The 18,708-nt window shown below is 43.5% G+C and overlaps 1 protein-coding gene across 1 annotated transcript in view; it reads left to right on the forward strand.

The window, feature by feature from the left end:
• Window positions 1–1,432: 1,432 nt before the first annotated feature.
• Window positions 1,433–18,708, forward strand: part of BBOX1 (gamma-butyrobetaine hydroxylase 1) — a 44,844-nt gene continuing 27,568 nt past the window's right edge. Inside the window, exons 1-3 of the mRNA XM_027458922.3 lie at window positions 1,433–1,573; window positions 7,317–7,707; window positions 9,369–9,483. Of these exons, the coding sequence (XP_027314723.3) occupies window positions 7,351–7,707; window positions 9,369–9,483 (472 nt within the window). The 5' untranslated portion in view covers window positions 1,433–1,573; window positions 7,317–7,350. The remainder of the gene's footprint in view (window positions 1,574–7,316; window positions 7,708–9,368; window positions 9,484–18,708) is intronic.

Below are 18,708 nucleotides of genomic sequence, written 5' to 3' on the forward strand. Positions count from 1 at the left end.
TTAGAGAAAAATGGGAGAAAAGTAAGGCAAGAATGTGAAAGAAAGGTGGAAAATGGATTTGGGCACTAAATTTAAAGCAAGTAAACCTACCACTATTGCCTTAAAATAAAGGAACACATCCAATGAGCTCCATGCATTAAAGCACTGCTTTGGCACGTGAAGATTTTTTTATTGAAGATGTTGAATGATAACTACCAACAAAAATATTTAATTTCCTATAAGTTGCAGACGTCTTAGCCTTTTTAACTGCCAAAATGCTGAGAGAGACAGTCTCTAAACAGTCATTTAATACTTGTGTGTATGCTTATTTCCATCCAACTAGCCAACGTTTCATCTTTGTGAATGTACTGCTGTCTGCTTAGACAACCCTTGTGTCGAAGGTTTTCCCCGCATGGGTTATACTGAGGCACCAGCACTTTTTTAGGTGCTTTGCACACCACAGCAGGGACACTGAGTACCCAGGGGGACCAGTATGTCTGGCATAGCTGGTGGAAAACTTCGCTGTGCCCCTCGCAAGGAATTGCTCATTACCCAAGACAGTAAAGGTTTTTCTTTTCCTTTTTAGTTCAGACACACAGCCAGCTTGTGCCCGCTGAAGAAGGTGAGGATCCTGGTCCAGTACAAGATGAAAACTTGAAAACCAGCATGGGACTCCCCATCTCAAAGCCGGGTAGGTGCTGTATCCCACTGCTGGGACCCAGCAACACGTGAGCATTATTCTGTCTGTTAGAACCTCCCTCCCTTCAGCCACGCGAAACACATGGTGCAAATAAATACTGCACTGATGTATTTACCACCCAGAAGGTATGTGGCACTAAATAATGAGGATATGTAATTGCTATTTTGAAATCTATTCCCGGGAAGCTCATCTGCCTGAAGCTTACTGCTCACAAGATTTGCCTGGCTCTCAAATCACCTGCACCATCAGCTCAGAGGGTACAGGCAAGGCCGCTCCGTCTGTAACAGTGGGGACTTTTTATGCCACAGCATAGGCAGTGCTTGGCCCAGCACCAATCTTGCTAAGGAGAATCTTTCATATTTGGTGATATTTACAGTAGTTTAGATCTGGCATAGAGAGCCCAGGGTGTTGACGTGTATTTTTGTTTGTTTGTTTTTCTCCTTTTGCTTCTAAGGGCACACAGCTCATCACACCTGGTGAGGACAGCAAGGACACCCTCAGGTGTATTTCCTCCTAGGTCCTTACTTTGTTCCTCTCGTGCAAAGAGGTTTCTTAGTCTGATTTATCCCCTTTTATCTCTCTTCCCACCAGGACGCTTGAGTTTGCAATGCCTGGGGAGCGTTTGTTGGAAAAGAAGGCTCGGGAAACGACAGCTCTTCCCCGGCTTTCTCCTCGCATCCAGTCCAAAGGCCTTTTTAAACACATCCCGCCTCCCCCAAACACACACCGGGATCCCAAAGACCGCGTTAGGGCCCTGCGTGCCCCCCCCGGAGCCGCCTCCAGGCGCGGGGCCCTCCCCGGGGCCGGGCCTGTCAGGGCCGGGGGGGGCCGGGCCGGGCCCGGGGCCGCTGTGAGGTGCGGGGACCCCTCCTGGCCGCGTCCCTAATCGTGCAGGTACAGCTACGGAGCGTGTCTGACCCCAGCAGGCAGGAAAACGGGTGGTAGCAGGGCGGGGAGGCTGAATAGGGGGGGGGATTTGGGGGAAGGACAGCAGCGAGCATGAGCTGGAGGGAGGGGGAGGCTGGAAGCACGGCTGTGAGCGGGGAAACCTCTGAGCCTGTGTGCATGGGGCAGTGGGACTCGTAAAAGCTCCTGGTAGCGTTTGTTTTAAGCTGTGAAAGTCCCATGAGTGGTAACAGAGCAGAGTCACGCGTGGTGCCTTCGGGGGTCATGCAGCGGGTATCCCAAAGACGAGGCACGCGGAGAGCTGGGGTGCGGAGAGCTCGCCCTGCGCATTTCTGAGCCATTTGCTTTTCAGTTTGACCGTGGTTGTGAGCATCCTGATAACAACTTCAGGCAAACCAGGCAGTTCTGCTTCTCGTTTAGCGCAGAATGCAATTCCGAGTGTAAAATAGCACCACGTGGGTAAGTGTCAGCCTGGAAAGTTTGAGGGGGAAAGGGGATGAAAACTCCTGGGACTCTTGCTTGTAATTGAGCCTGCATTAGGCTGAGATTAGCATCCTACTTTTATTGTTGGAGGGGAAAAAAGAAAAAAAAAAAAGGAAAAAACGTTTAAACAATCGTCAATAAATTGAAAAACTACACTGAAGCTGTTAGCAGAATCCATATGCTATGTGACTGAAGCCATGAAGCATGTTCAAGAGCCTGTTAGAATATGAGATGTGTTTTTCCCCTCTCTGCAGTGGCCTGGCACCAGGCATTGGGATTTGTTTTTCTTTACCAGCAGCTCCCTGCGTGTCTTGGACTCCAAGGTTTTTAAGGCCTAAAGTAGTATTTCTCCAGTATTTAAGACTGTATCTTAGTTATTAAGAAAACAGGAGTGTAACCCCATAGCTACAGCTGTGCCAGTCACTGATCAGGGCTGGAAACTCACAGCTCAGTGACTGTTTGCAAATACACCTATGAGTGAGGCAGCGCTGTCTTTGTGCCAGCGAGTGGGAAGGCGGCAGGTAGCTTTTCTGTGGCACTTTTAAGTGAACAATAGCAGGATTTTCTGAAGACATCACTATGAACAGTTCAAAGTTCTTTACCGTCCTGTGGAGAACTCTTAGGAGCAGCACGCAGTTTGCAGACACATCCACCCAGTCCGTGGATGCCTCTCCTTGCAGCACACTGGAAATAAGCAGAGCCAGCAGGCAGGGCTTGCTCGTTCATGTGGCAGCTAGGGCCTTGCCGGTGCTGTTGGAAGAATATTTTGCCCCAGCTTCACACGCTGTGTCACTCGTTGCTCCGGGAGGGAGGCAGGGCTGTCATTCTGGCCAGAGCTGGGAGCTGGAGCTGTCCTCCTGCCCTGGCAGGCCGGGAGCAGCAGCTGAGCAAGCAGAACCATGGAGCAAGCGAGGGCGAGGGGGCACGGAGCACCAGGGTGAGTGGTGACAACATCGTGACAAACCCCGGGTGGCTGGGAACTGCTTCACATCCAGAGAGGTCTGGTGAAGGCATGCCAGCTTGCTGCTGTGTACAACGCAGAATCCTCTAGCACCCCACTGATGCTAACAGTAAAAAAATAAAAAGAAAAAATGCTGAGGGGGGAATATTTTTCTGAGAAACAGCATATGGGACAAAAACGAGACTTGCAGATCTATTTAATTTGTATGTCTGAGAAGAAAAACATCCAGAGCCCTGTTGCAGATATTTTTAATCACTGTCATCTGGGTTTTCATTTTAATAATGACACCATGATATGACTAACTCGAGGAAAACAATAAACAGCCTCTTTATTGTTACAAGATTTCTCTCGGTAGGTGGTTAACCCGAATGATTGCTTTACAATGAAGACAGAAACAGAAGTTGTAATGCAAACGCTGTTGTATATTTTAAAAGTGAATGCTTAACTTCACCACAAGGGAAATCTGCTGCTGTAATAGTTTGCATGGCTTCCTCTCGCATACCTACCAACCTGGCTAACATTGGATCCAAAGGGCCTGATTCTCTCCTAATTAACAGCGGTGTCATTTAGGTGCAAGTCTACTCACTTCAGTAAACAGACATCATAAACGAAAAATCTGAATAGGCTTGGAGTCGTGGGGCACAATAATAATAGACAAAATAGATCTGTATATTAAAAAACCCACATACTGTGATTTTTATTAATCCCGTGAAGCGTGCGGTGGAATTGTTTCCTACCCTAAGCGTATCGAAGGCTTCTGCTGCAGTCTGGGAAAGAGATCCTCCCCTCTCTCTGGGGTGCAGAGGCTGGCTATTCAGCGTCTGGCTGTTAGGACTGGAATTATTTCAAGAGAGCACTTTGTGGTTCACAATAGGTTGGACCTCCGATGCCAAAACCTGACGTCGCTTGGAACGGGGGTGCCACTGACAGCAGCAGAGGCTTGCTCTGCCTGGCAGCAAAGTTTAGGGCTGCTACCATCCACGATTCTCCCAGCAGTGTTGTGCGTAGCAAGTTGTATGCAGAAACAGTGGTCTGGGAACAGGAGCACCAGTTCATCATAAAATTACCACCGTGAAATGTCTTGCAGAGTGTAAACACCGACAGCGTAACATCCACGTCAGAGCTAGCTGCTGGGGCTCTTCTTGTAGCTGGGGGAGAGAAATAAGAGTTCAGTTCGTCTCATCCTGAAGCAGGTTTCTGCAAAGGTCAGGTGAAGTGTGCCCTAAATGTGCCTGTTCGTTACAGGTGTTGCAGATGGCTCCTGCGATGTTTGGGTGTAGGTGACTGGTACATGTCTGAGGTGAGGCAAGATGAACGCTGCCATGCCGTGCTTCTCGGATCTAAGCAAAGCTGGAAATTCCCCTTTGGCATACAGCCTTCCCCACTGTAACATAGATTATGTGTAACTTCCAGAAGATTTGTTTATTTATCTATTTGTTTCTAATTTAGAAGTTGTGTCTGGCAGGATTGGCTGCATCTGATTTTTGAGGTTGACCTTTGTTCCAAAGCATTTTCGAGACTTCCTGCCACTGACTTGGAAGAAATTCTGCTTGAGATAGGCTGTGTGTGCCTGAGTTATCATTACCCTGCGAACAAATACCAGTTAAGCAACATCTGTGACAGGAAGACAGTAAACTCACCTTAATTTCTCGTCATAAAAAATACTCTGTCGTGGTTTTCTATTACCAGCAGTACTACGAGGGGCCTCTTTGGAACAAGTTCGGATTTCTTAACTGAATGGTAAAATACAAGAAGCCTGGATGCCCTTCGAAGCTGTCAGACTTCAAGCAGGACTGCAGACTTGGTGATGAATGTTCCCTGAAGGGCATTCGGGAATTAAAGGCTTAATTACTTTTTACATGAAGACTCCAACGATGAAAGTGATTTAACCGGTTGTGAAATTAAACAATAAGTATGCGAATAATACTTAAGTTATTTGGCAAGCCACGTTAATTAAAATGAGAAAATTATGCATGAAAGTTTATCCGAACAACTGGATGGCGTGGTGTACCAAGTGTATGAAATACTGCATAGGCAAAGCACATAACGAACTAATTAGGTGGGTGTTTTACAGAACCAAAAAGATCTAGTTCTCAGAATTCTCCCTGGTAAGCCAGAGGAGCTTCCTGGAGGCCTTGAACTTCGAAAATCAAATCTGGTTCTCCTGGTCTTGTCCTAAGCAGATGCGTAAAGGAATGCCTCCATAGGTGTAGTGCACGGAGATGTGTCCCTATCTGCAGAGGAGCTGGGCTGGCTGGGCGGTTGGTTCTGGGAAGAGTTATACCCTGGAAGACAGGTAGAATAAATTGCTCCTACCGTTTAGGTTGCTTGTATGCTTTCTAACCTTGTTCTTAAATTCAAGTGGCCATGAGTGCAATGCTTTGGGTTGAATTCAGTAGTCATGATGATGATGCTTTGATGATTTGATGATGGTGCTTACCCAACTGTGCCTTGCAAGGGGCGGCTTCCCCTTCACCCATCTTAGATAAACTGCCACCTCTTAAGGTGTGTGTGAGGATACCCAGATCTGTCAGGTTGTGCTGTCATTGGAGCGGATAATGTTAGCTTTTGGGGGATTCAGGTGACTTTGTACGCAGATGGGCAAGTATTGACAGCCTCGGAGCTGCCTAAGCAGGTAGGCAGTGGTTTTGTGGCTTGTGCTCCTGCATCTAAATGGTCCTGATTCCACCTAAGCTGTATGCTGGTTAATTAAGCGTGCTTGTGGTTCTGATCCATTGTCATCAAATAATCCACTGCCTTGAGCAGAACCACCGTGTAACCAGCACAGATGCAGCAGAAGTTTACAGTACGTTAAAGTGGTGGTGTTGTTACTTGCTCGGAAACCAGCTCTTCTAAAGTTTCAGTATATTGGAAACATTCATTGTGTTCCAGTGCTTGTCTTTTGTTTCAAAGAGATTAGAATAAGTATCCGATTGTTTTATGTTTTAAAAAAAAAAAACTAAAACATACCATGTCTTTGCAGCCATACATAATAAAACTTTGTGCAAGACGTTTCAGAAGGAAACTGCAGCCAGTCCCCTGGTGTAAATATTTTTACAGTCAACAGGAAAATTGCTGTGCTTGAATAGTGCTTAGTGTGTATTTACATATACATGTGTGCACATATACATGTGTGTGTATGTATAAAAGGAAAGATACATCTGGATATGAATCCATTTTTGGATAAAAGAGATTTGAGCCTGTGTGCACAAAGCTGTTCCTCGGGCTGAACTGCAAGTGGAAGTTGGTAATTAATGGGTTCTGATGGGACTGCTATGCCCAGACAAAAGAAAGTAGAAATCAATATTCTGCTTTGCTGTACTCAATCAAATCAAATAAAAACAAAAAGAGACCCTGGGGCCCTGTACAGCGTAATTCTAACTTAAAGAAAGGAAAGGAAGAAAATCAAAAACCTTCTGACAACTTCTGTAGGTTTTAGTGTGTCAAAACACTGACGCTAATGAGGTTTTCCCTGTGCAAAGACAAGTGGGGAGGCTTTGGTCCTGACAGGGCATCAATATTTTGCCCTCTGAGTAGAAGAACAAAAACAACAGAAAAAGACACTGAACACATTGGAAATAAATACACAAACTTCAAAATGATTAAACAGTCTATTAAAAACAAATGTGATGTTTTATTGATTTGAGGGGAGGCCAAGTGCTTTCCTGAATAAGAAAAACATTAGATCAGAACTTCTCTTGTAATTTAAGGTTTGGATGCATCGTCTTTCTTCAGTACAGCATACAGCTAACTTCAAATATTCAATTAGCTTTAAATAACCCAGCGTACGTATAGAAAGCAGGCTGCCTGTGCAAGGAGAAATGAGCTCTTGCAGAACTCTGTCGTAGCTCAAGTTGTATTTCTTGTATTTCAAAGCTTTTCCCTGCAGGGAGATGGATGCAGCGTTTGCTTTTCCATAGTGTTGAGAGCAGGAATTAAGGTGCGTGCACTCCAAAGCCGTAGCTTGTCAGCACGATTGGTAGCAGCACCTACGTTTGAGCTGTGGAGCTCATCTGAAGGTGTCTTTTATAAAGAGACAATTTATGCAGTAAGTATTGAACTGACTGCAGGAACTGAAGATGGTGAATCAAACTGAAGCTCTGCTGATCCCAGGGCTTTCTGAATAGGTGGGTCTGAATGCATGGTTTTGAGTGCCTCAAAAAACCAAACAGGATAATGAATGCTCCTAAACGTTGAGGTAGAAGACAGGTGGGGAGAGCCATCTCAACGTGCTCTTTCTATTACAGTTTCTCCTTCAGTAACACACTGCCCTTCACCCTGCTGTAGGAGCTCTCCGTCCGGCGGGGTCGCGGAGGCCGCGATGTGGAGGCTGGCGGCTCACGTGCTGCGGGGGACCAAAGTCCACGCCGTGCTCCAGGACAGGAGCGTGCTCACCACGGCCACCCTGCTGCCGTGCCGCCGGCGGGGGACAGCACGAGGGGCCCACAGCAGCGACATGAGCACGGCAATACAGAAGGTGGAGGCTCCGGACGCTGAGCACCTCATCCGCGTGCACTGGGTGGACGGGAGCGAGAGCCGCTACCCATGCGTCTGGCTGAGGGACAACTGCCAGTGCCCCGACTGCTTCCTCAGCTCGGCCAAGGCACGCAGGCTGCTCTTCGAGGACCTCGATGTTGACATCGTGGCGAAGGAAGTCACTCTGACAGACAGAAAAAAGGTACTCGGGGGGGCACTGATTGCTCTTCTAGGGAAACGTGTTTAACAATTCTCGTTAATCTGCAAGTTAGAGATAACCCCAGGATATGCTGTAACCATCATTCATTTATCCATGATCAGTAGTGTGGATTTGCACTGCTTTTAAGAATAACCCAAGGATCTAATGGGAGTAATTCGGGCAAGTTAGGTCTTCCCAATGTATATGAAACTACTTTATAGATGTGACGCATTGGGCACAGAATCAGTTTCCAGAACATAATTGTTCTTTTTTGAACGTTTCCTTATTATCAGATGTTGAAAAGAAAATGTAGGCATTCCCCACACTTCTAATTTTGCATTAACATCTGTCTTTTTTCTCTTTATTTTATAAGTGACTTGCAAATTAGAAAAACAAATGGGAAAGTGACGATAATCTAAATTCATTACGAAGATATCTGTATATTAGCTGATATCTTCCAATGTGCAAAAGACTTCATTTTAGAGCAGACACTCAAACTGAAGTTGAACCCAATATTCAGTGCTGGCCTAGTGTCTGTATCTGTGTCTATCCATCTACGTTAACGCTTTCTTGTGAAAAAGAGAGGTCATTGGGCAAGAGGGGAGAGGAACTGCCCTTGCTGTAAATTTTAATCTTTCCTGACATGTAAATGCCTAGTATATTATCTAGATTTTATACGTTTATTTACAAGCAGTACATAGCTCCCTTGATATGCAAACTCACTTCCTTCATTTTGCAGTTAAAGAGGTTTAAAACAAGTTACAGACAGAGCAATCAGCCCTGTAACAGCCGGGGCTCATCTGCAAGACAAGGTGCTGTGTTTATTTAGGCTCCCAAGCTGATGGTTCATTACCAAAAGAAATGCAGTGTAAATTCACCCTTTGAACGAGCAAATGTACTGTGATAGAGGGATTGCCTGCTTCTGTGTACACTCAGGAACTGCAGGCACAGCACTAATCATAAACTAATGCTGGTGTTTTACCATAACATGAACGGCCAGAATTTTGTGAAATGGGGATTGAAGCCTACACAGCAGATGAGAGAATTCCATGGGGTGTGTGTGCTGCACTGAGCTCTTTGGTTCATTGCAAGCAAAGCTTTACACTTTTCATCCTTTTTTTTTTTTTTTTTTTTTTTTTCAGGAATTGAAAAATATACAATTATTTGAAAGGGGGAAAAAGTGTCAAAACTAGGGAAATTATTTATCCCCTAACATTTTTTTGCATGTGTCTGTCTTGTTCTTTTTCTGTTTTGACAGCTGTCAGTGTTTTGGAAGATATTTTTGCTCTCTTCTGAGTTGTTGATAAAGTGCTCTCCTCAGTGGCGTGTGCCAGCTTCTGTGATTCCCCACTTTCTGCTAAGCAAAGCACACGCAGTGACAGCAGCCTGCACAAAATAGCAAATTAGGTCATGTGCTTATGTGAAAATAACCATCTATAAATGGTATCAGAACTTGGATGGTGTTCAGATTGGGATTTCATTAATTGCTTGCAGTTACACTGCAAGGAAGCCTGGGCTGATATTACTGATTGAAATATTGCAATATTTGTAATTTCTAAGGTTGGAGTTTTTAGTTGTGTTTTTTGTGGTTGTTGTTGTTTGTTTGTTTGGTCTACATGGTGGTTGTTTTTTTTCTAAAATGACCTTTCTTTTTATTCTTTAAGATATCTATTACATGGCCCGATGAACACACAAGCGAATATGAGGCTGAGTGGTTGAAAAAACGATGCTTCTCTGAAGCAGCCAGAGCAGAGATGCGAGAAGATTTGTTTTTACCAGGTAGGAGTTCAAACCGCCTCTGTGACACAGGTTTCAAATGCAGGTGGTCTGACACTGCCAGCCCTGTCTAGAGGGTCCTTGCATGAGGACCAAGTCCACCCAGCTGAAGCAAGCACAGCCAACCTTGGGAACACGCTTGTTTGCCCTTTTCTCTCTTCTAACCTCTGGACTGCAGGCCAGGAGCAGCCACTCGTGACCGCTGTGTCCTGGGTCACTTGCAGGGAGAGCAGCGTTCAGCTGCTTGGGCTGTGTTTACTTTCCTAAAAGACACTTCCTTTCAGATAGTTTTTGGAGATCTTAAAATGAGGCTTGTGCAGCACCACTGATCTGTGATAAAGCATATGTTGGTGCTCTTCAAATTATTTAAAGCTTTATTTTTAGAAAAAAATCTTTAGAATTGCAGGGGAATTATAACTGAAATATTTTTCCCTTTCCATGGCCTTCTGTTAAAAAGTAACCACATAGCGCACCAGTGTCTTGTGCTGAAGTTCAGGTTGTGTTTGCTCTGTGTCTGATTCGTCCTGCACTAGTTGACCGTCCTTTGGAAAAGAAGCATTTTGTGCAACGGGCAGTGAAACATTGGCAATACAAGCAATGGTCACCCACGACACATCATACACCGTTTTGAGAGAATGATTATAAAATCACCAGGTTTGCCATGATGCACAGTATCATTTCTTCTTTCTTTGTCAGTCTTTTGTACTGTGAGCATGGAATGTGTGAAAACTTGCAAGATTTCTGCAGTTGCCCTTGACAGCGTTCCTGTGAGTTCTGCTGTTGCAGAAAGCTGTGGATCAGGATTCAGAGCTAAGCCTGTATCCATTAAAATAGGGTATTATTTTAGTAAAAGAAAGTAGAGGCAGGCTGATGGTGTGAAATTCAGATCCAGCTATTGGTTCCATCAGAGCTCAGCAAGAGGAGAGTCTGAGGTTGTTTTATGCTGCTCTTTTTTGATGTGTGTGTTTTTTTTTTTCTAACAAAGAAAGGAGATTTTGTTTTGTTTTGTTTTTCCTGAAAGTTTATAAATGGGAAAGCATAAGTATCATCCACCTCTGAGTTTCGTCTGGCACTTAGGGACAACTCAAGGGGCCCATTATCTTTCCCAATTTCTGCCTGTCAAATCTTCCTTACTCCTAGCACCTGTTTTCCTAAACAAAAGCCAGTTATTTAGATTCAGCCTTTTACATCTAGCTTAAAACTTCAGTTATGAGTAGTATTTCCATTCATTTCAGTGGATCGAGTAACAGATGTCTAGTAATTCAGAATGGAACTTTTTTCCTCTAGTGACTGATACAAACGTCTACGTCTACTTTTGCCTTGGCAAGAACAAACTACGCTGTTTACTGTTTAATAGGCTTAGGCACGTTCCCAGAATGAACATGATGAAAATGCAAACCTCATATAGGGAAACTGCATTTGATTTCTCAGCTAGTGAGAACTTGTATTTGGAAAAATGAAGATGCTGTGGAAGTTAACAAGACATTTTATAGCGTTTGGGGGGATCGATGCAAATCGATTGTTGCTCTAATTAATGCCCAGACAAATTAGTTTAGATCTCTGGCTAAGTTTATTAGCAAAGGTATCAATAACTGTAATTTCGGGGATTCGGATATAAATTGCTTCTTTTTTCCCTCCATTATGAAGCCTTAACTGGGTATGATTTGGCTTCTCTCGCATATTTACAGTGTGCTTACTCTCAGGATCTAAACACGATGCTTGTTTTGGAGGCCACTTCTCCCCTCTGCTGCTGCTGTTCTCTAGTGGAGCAGTCCAGATAAAATAAACACTAATGATACTTTTTGTTCTTTGGGCAATGCTTTGCAAATTCTATTTTCCATGGTAGATCTGAGTAAATATGTTTATGGAAGTTGCACTAAGTAAGGGCCTGCATTAACTTTGGCTTTGTGTTGTAGTGTCATTCTGCTCTTTCTCAGATTCCCAGAGAAGATCTGGCACATTATAATGGATTGCTTCTTCCAGCATTTCTCAGGTTTTGTTTGCACAGAAGGCTGAAGTTATAAAGGATGTGAATTTGCTTGTTGGCTGTTTGAGACCTGTTTCTCATTGTGTATCACGATAAGTTTAGAATCAGCTTCCTTCTGGTCAGTGCAGTTACACCACTGCAAATTACATGCTCTTAAGTAGCTAATCATATCCCAGCAGCATAGCATTACAGATGACATGAAATGCCAGCCCTGCATACTGGTTCAGCAAATACGAGAGCAAGCTCACCAGACTGCTGTAGTTAGAGGTTAACCTTCACTGCTGACACTATCACAGCTGTGGCTTTTTTCTTTTCTTTTTTTTTTTTTTTGGAAGTGGTTATTTGCATTCCATGTTGCTTTTATGATGATTTTTTGTTGTAATTTCTTTTTCAAAAAGTTAGACGTCAAACGTGTCAAACCAAAAAAAAAGAGTAAGTTGTACCTTCACTACATGATGGAAGTGACTATAATAACTCCATGGCAGTACATCAGGAGTACACTTTTAGAAACAGTGCCAGACCTTATCAGTGCAGTATGCAAAGTCCTCTGTGTGTGTACACTGAGGCTCTTTTCAGGCTGGCCTAGGTTAAAACCTAGGTTAGGTTAAAGGCCTCAGACAGCGATGGTCCTTTAAAATGTGATAATGTCATACTGAACATATATCTGATTCCACTGTTTGAATCGGGATATTAACACTGTCATTGGTGTTTTCAGTTTTTCTATGGGGCCCTGATAGATGACTTCTTTAGAGAAATAAGTTAAAATGTTTGTTTGTTTGTTTTTTACTAAAGGAGTTTGTTCATTTGAACATATCCTACAGTAATAATTAATGAGAACTGCCCCCGTGAGCTAGGCTGCCATATACTTGTGCTAAGTAATTGCATTGGGTTGACATGGCAAGGTGCAGTACAGCAGAAATGAGGATGTCCCGCAACAAACGCTGAAATGCCCATTTAGACAAAATGTCTGAAAGCAATAGGTTAAAAATCAGGAAAGTTTCTTAAAAACAGTAAAAAGCTTTAAAAGGCAGGAACTCACGATAAAGTTTGGTTAGGTTAAACTCATGGTTAGGTCACCTTCCATCTCCTGAAGTAGTGGTTTCCAGAGGACTGCTGCTCCTTTTTTTCCCCTCATTCGTGTGACAGCTGTGACTGCTGAACTGCTGGAGAGAACACAGGCAGTCAAAACCAGAGGATGCAGACTCCAGGTCTGTGCTTTGTTTTTCAGTCCTTGTTTATTTTGCCATGTGGCTCATAACAGTTCAACCTTCCAGAATTTTAATTTCAGTGTTTCAGCTGGTTGTTAGATGCTTTGCTTCAGCGATTTGTGGCTTTGGCAGTTTCAGAGCTGTAATTGCTAGCAGAGTTAAGTCGCGCACTTTGAGAAGCACAAATACAACAGCTTGCAGGCAAGCTTGCGCACTGCGGGCACCCACGCTGCCTGTGCCTGCAGTGCTACCTAAATACAGACGTGTATACATGTAGATATGGTCCTCTAGCCTGTATGCATGTGTCGGTGGTGCCTGAGCTCATCGGACATGTGTAAAATACATTTTCTGAAATGGTGATGTCTTCTTTCCTAAAAGATTTGTATTTTTTGCAGATGGTGGCAATTGTGCCAGTGAAATCTTTTTTTTTTTTTTTTTCCCTGTCATTTAGTTTCACTGCAGATCAGTTCCAATAACTATTTTGCATGTCTTTCTTCTCTGGGAAAAAGACAAAACTTTCTGATGAAGCTTTTTTCTAAAAGTAACCATCCGTTCCTGGAAACTCTCAGACCAGTTATTTCTGAGACACATTTTCAACAGGGATATAAAGTTATTGTCTTTTGAGAAAGGTTGTTAGAAACAGATGTCTACTAAGTTGTTTTTTTTTTCCCCCATTTATGTAAAAGAGTCAAAATATTTTTGACTGCATTATACCACATGACTCCAAGTAATTACCCATGTTTGATTTTTTCTTCCACGTAGTATCCATTACTGTGGGTCTAAAATGGAGGGGGAAATAACTCTGACTTTTTTAATAGTTTTAATCTGAAAAAAATCCAGATTTTCCAATCCATTCACTTTTAGAGTGCTAAATACTTAAAATACATATATATATATATATATATATATATATATATATATATACATGTTTTACTCTGAAAACAAGTATAGGAATGAAAAATATCACTCTCTTTCATTTATTCCCTGATAAAAGATTCTAAGCTTGCCAATTAATACTTTCTGTAGCACATCTTAAATGCAGAATAATTAATTCCAAGTGTTTGTTGATGAGTGCACACTGTCTGCAGAAATTGGGCGAAGGCCATCTTCTCATTTTGTGCAGACGTCTGATGTAGAGTCTTTCTGTGGCTAAACCTGGTATGATCAAGAAATTGTATTTATTTATTAATTTTTTTCTTTTAATTATTATTCTGAAGTTGGAAGTTGTGATGACGATTTCTTTCAAAAGCAGGTTGTTCTTCCCACTTTGAAAAGCACCTAGATCTGGGTTTTATTAATCGTAATGCAATTGGTCAATAATGACGTGAAATAACTCTACAAGACCTTTGTTTTTATCCCTTGGGAATCATCCAGCTGCACCGAGATTTTTAATATGGCAAATGCATCTGTGCTGTGCAGGTGAGAACTAGGTCTGTCCAAACACTAATGACTCGCTGCTATCTTTCTTGCTCTCTCAGGTTTTGGAGCTTATGTTCTTAAATTTCTGCTGGAGTACAATGGAAACTATATTAACTGTGGTTACATCAATATCTTAGCATCACAGGATCTTTTTTAGTGTTATTACGTATGCTTTCCTGTCCCTTTCCCAAAAAATCGTGAACTTGCTAATTTGTCAAATTGTAAATATTGGACAGCGTGTAATGTTTTCATGTGGGGCTGAGGAGAAGGAAATCTTCATAAATATTGCTGCTTTTAGTGTTGACTTCTCTCTCTCCTCCTCCTGTTGAAATTACTAGTGTTGTACTTGAGTTGCTGTGATGGTCTCTGGGACCCATCAGGAAAGGAAGTCCTTCATTGTTTTTCAGGCATATGTGCGTCATTTAAAAGTAGTTCGTGCCTACATCAGACATAAATGATAAAAATTAGACCCAAGATCCAAGCTACCAGAAGGGTTAGAACTAGCACCAATATATTTGAGTTAAACCCTATGATATCTCTGGGGAAAAAAATAAAAATGACTAGGATATAAAGTGTAAAGATTAAAAATACTGTACAAAACTCTATGCTAAAAGTCATTATATGAAAGTTGTCATCTAGCCTACTCTTTTAATTCATTCAATGTACCTGATAAAAACAATCATCTGGCAGTCAGTGTAGAAAGCCAATGTGACTGTCAGCCAATTTCCCCTTTGCTGATAGTAAACACATTTATTATGCACACTGCCTCGAGCTGGTATTTAAATCATGCAGGTTTCTCCCTATTTTCTGTGGCTTTATTGCTGCAAATGAATCACTTTATTTTAGTGTGGCTCTAAAAAATTTTTCCACGTACTTCTGTTGATGGAGATTATTCCTTTCTAATATTTTGGAAGGTCTGGGCAGTGCTGTGAAGGCATTGGTTTGCTGCATGCTCTAAATATGCAAGTTTGTTCTCGCTCTAGGAGTGTTGAAGGATGAGGGTTACAGCTCTAAATGACCCTCACAGACAAGAGAAATGGTAAAAATGCTTTAATGTGCTAGACAACTACTTCACCTAGCCTACTTCTCGGTCTTCAGCAGCAATATAACAAAAGCATCTGAGCCCAGCTGCTCTCCCCAGTCCATTCGCTTGAGATCAGGGCAGCCCGAAGGGAAACCTGGCCTGCCTCAGGCATGAAGTAGCCCTTCTGCTCCTTTTAACAGAGTGACACTTCCATAGCAAGGTGCTGGGCGTCAAGGAAGGCTGCAAAGACAGCGTGCTCGTTTGGAAAGCTCTGTAAACGGTCAGGGCTCTAGAGACATCTAAGAATTCAAGGGCTGCGGAGAGAGAGAGAAGAGTGAAAGAACCATTTGTTTTCCATGTTCACGGTGGGTACGTCAATATACTGCATCTGTACATATATGAAAATATTTTCAGAATAGGTAAAAATTGGAGTTCAGACAAACTATTAACAGTTTCAAATTAAATGGAAGATTTTAAGTGAGGGCATAATTTTTATAGCAAAAACTTTACGAGCTGCACTAGATTTATATATATATTTTAGTCCCAGATACCAGCTGCTGCTGCATTCCATACATTTCCCAAGGATTAGTAAAAACTTGGAGCTGTACACAATGCATTTTCAGCTTCTGGCATATTTACCACAGTGTCATTACACAGTACAGTGGGAAATGTCAGGGGGAAAGGTTACTCCTGCAGTAGCTCAAAGACTAAGCTCTTGGCTGCGATAATATGCCACTGAAGGGCTGGGAACTTGGAGCCTTTTTTCTGAAACATGAGGTAGGATTTATAACATGCACTGTGTAAGCATTCATGTACCAGGCTGCACCTTTTAAAAAGAAAAACAATAAACCACTGAGGATGCTGGCTGCACTTGTCACTGGAAGTGAATTCATTTGAGAGAACTGGAACTTGGAGGACAGAGTTGATGGCCTTGCCAAGGCAGGATTTGACTAAATTTACCACTTTATAACTATTTTTAAAAATTTATTTTAAAATATGAAGTAGCTAAAAATTTAAAAAAAAAAAAAAAAAAAAAAAAAGCCTAGGAAGCAATTTTACTTGAACCATTTCTCAGTTTCAGTAGCGGCCTGCAGAGTATCAGTGAACAGTTCTGTCTCCTGGAAGTACTCCAAGCAGTACAGTGGAGGTTAAACACCTCTTTGCTCTGCAGACAGCGTTGAGTCCTGAAGGCAGTGCGGAGTCGGGGAGAGGATAAACTCCCAGTACCTTGGTGGGATGCACATGGCTGCTTTGCTGTGCAGGTTATTTACAGGAGCAGTTTGTGTTTAGCTTTGTCTCCCTCAGCTCCTTAGAGATGGAGATGGGAGGCCAGGCGAGCGCCTCCACTGCAGGGGTCTGGTGGGGAGGAAGAGCAGATGAGTTGCTGCCGCTTGAGTGTTGCCTGCGGTGCAGCTATAAGGCTTGGCAGCTGTGTCATACTGAAAGCAAGGGCGGTCCTGGACAGTCATACTGAGTAAGTACTGCCTTGCACTGCCACACTGTGCCTTGGGTTGTGCGTCCCATTTGAGGTGGAACTTCAAATGACAGCTGGGAATTTGAACAGGGGAACCCTACAGTTTGTGTTCTCAGAGAAGCCTGGGGCACTCGGAGCTGTAGTTAAACTCCAGGCTCCATGTGTGTTTTCCAAAGTGGGAAAAAATCTGTTGGTATATTCCGAGAAATAGTAATGTCCCTTTTATTTTATGTAAGGAAGATTAGGGAAATATTTATTAGCGAGAGCAGGAAGGAAAAGTTGCACATTAAATACCCCATTAGTTTGCACATGGTTGTTTTACCTGCACAAACACTGAAACCGAAATCTGTCTTTCAAAGGATGTTCTTGGCGGTTCACACAGCATAGCTACAGCTATTTTAATTTTATAACCTTTAATAGAGAAAAAGGAAAACATCTATATTTTATTTTTTCCCAATCTTTCAAATGTGTGAAGGGATGTATGTTGGCTTAAACACACTGGAGCAGTGAACAGACAGCCACGGAGTGGTCGCACTAAGGAATTTAATGAGGTGAGATTCTGCGTCTCCTCAAGAATTGCACTTCCTTCATTTTGTGAACATGTTGTGAAATTCAACAGCTTGTCGATCATACCACAGCTTCTTTGAAACATGGGATAGGGTATAAAAGATGGTCTGTGTGAGTGGCTTAAATTTGGGTACGTGTGTTGTGTTTCTTGGACAGCCTCTAACGAGCTGAGCCAGAGCAGTAAGGAATACTCGTGGCTGGAAATCTGCAGACTTTGCAACTGCTGAAAATGTAACTCTGTAGGGTCGGGGTTCACTTTTTTATGAGCATGTGGTGTTTTGTGCTTGCTACCTGTATCCAGAGAGGGAGAACATTTTTTTTTTAAAAAAAAGGAAAGAAAGAAATTGCCTTTTACGTTTCTTTGAAGTGCAGCGTGTCCCTCAGCACCAGGTGAAAGCTGCCGCTCGGAGGGCACGGTGGGTGCTGGCAGCCCTGGAGTAAGGAGGGTGTAAGTGATGCAGTCTCCTTTTGTCCAATGCTCTTGGTCTCCTCTCTGGGTGTAATCTTTACAGTCGGTGATTGGACAACTTAACTGAACATCAGCTAAAACACCAAGTGAGCTGGGTGTGATTGAAAGCAGACGAGGATGTTGTTAACCAAATAGCTCCGATGCCAGCAGAGCCAGGCCGGCCGGCTGAAATCAGAGCAGAGAGCAGCGGTCCCAGTGCCATCTGTGCTTGCTGCCCAGTGATGAATGAGTTTTTTCCTCTTGCACGAGAAGTGAATGCAGCGTGTGGCCACGTCGGGCGGCGCAGAGGCAGCAGCAGCACGGAGCAGCCCAGAGGTCCATCTAGCGGCGCGCAGGAGGGCAGGTGGTGCAGCACAGGGAGCTCGGCACCGGGGGCTCTCGGGTTCAGCACCTCCTGCCCTGCCCACGCTAAGCCAGGTGACTCGGGTGACTGGCACTGGTCCCCGGGCAGAGCGTTTTCACCCCAGAAATACGCAGCGATGCAAGGTTTCACTGCTCATGTCTCAGCACAAGACAGGCGCAGACGGCTGCTGCTCAGAGAGGAGAAAGGGAGAAGAGTTTGCAGTCTGGTTATGCAGTTAGAAGGCGCCTCGGTGTCTTCAGGGGCTGTGTCAGGGTGCTGTCACCGAACTATGAACAGCTGCTGCCAGGGGGGAACCCCATCCTCCTGCCTGGCTTACGCTTCCTCTGCAGTCTGCAGCAGATTTTGCTCAGTCTCCAGGCCCTGCACCACCCACTTCCCACATCACATCCCTCAATTTTTCCCGGGTAGTGCACATCTTCCTCCTCCCTGACAGGTGCTCCCATCGTTCATGCTGCATGTTTCCTCCTCTGCCGCCTGGGAGAGAGCCTGTACTGGAGGATTCACCCAAGCATATTTCTGATGTTGCCTGTCACCAAAGTCAAAAGAATTAGTACGTTTGCTGGATTTTCTTCTCAAAAACAGGCAGAAAATCTGCTTCTTCACTCCATTTTGTTCTCTGAAATGCCTGACCCTTTTGATTGATTGTTCTCCCTATAAACTCAATATAAGAAAAACTTCAGCATAAAAAGAAACCTGCCCCAAAGGCTGTATTTTGC

The sequence above is a fragment of the Anas platyrhynchos genome, chromosome 5 (assembly GCF_047663525.1).
Source record: "Anas platyrhynchos isolate ZD024472 breed Pekin duck chromosome 5, IASCAAS_PekinDuck_T2T, whole genome shotgun sequence".
Taxonomy (NCBI): Eukaryota; Metazoa; Chordata; class Aves; order Anseriformes; family Anatidae; genus Anas; species Anas platyrhynchos.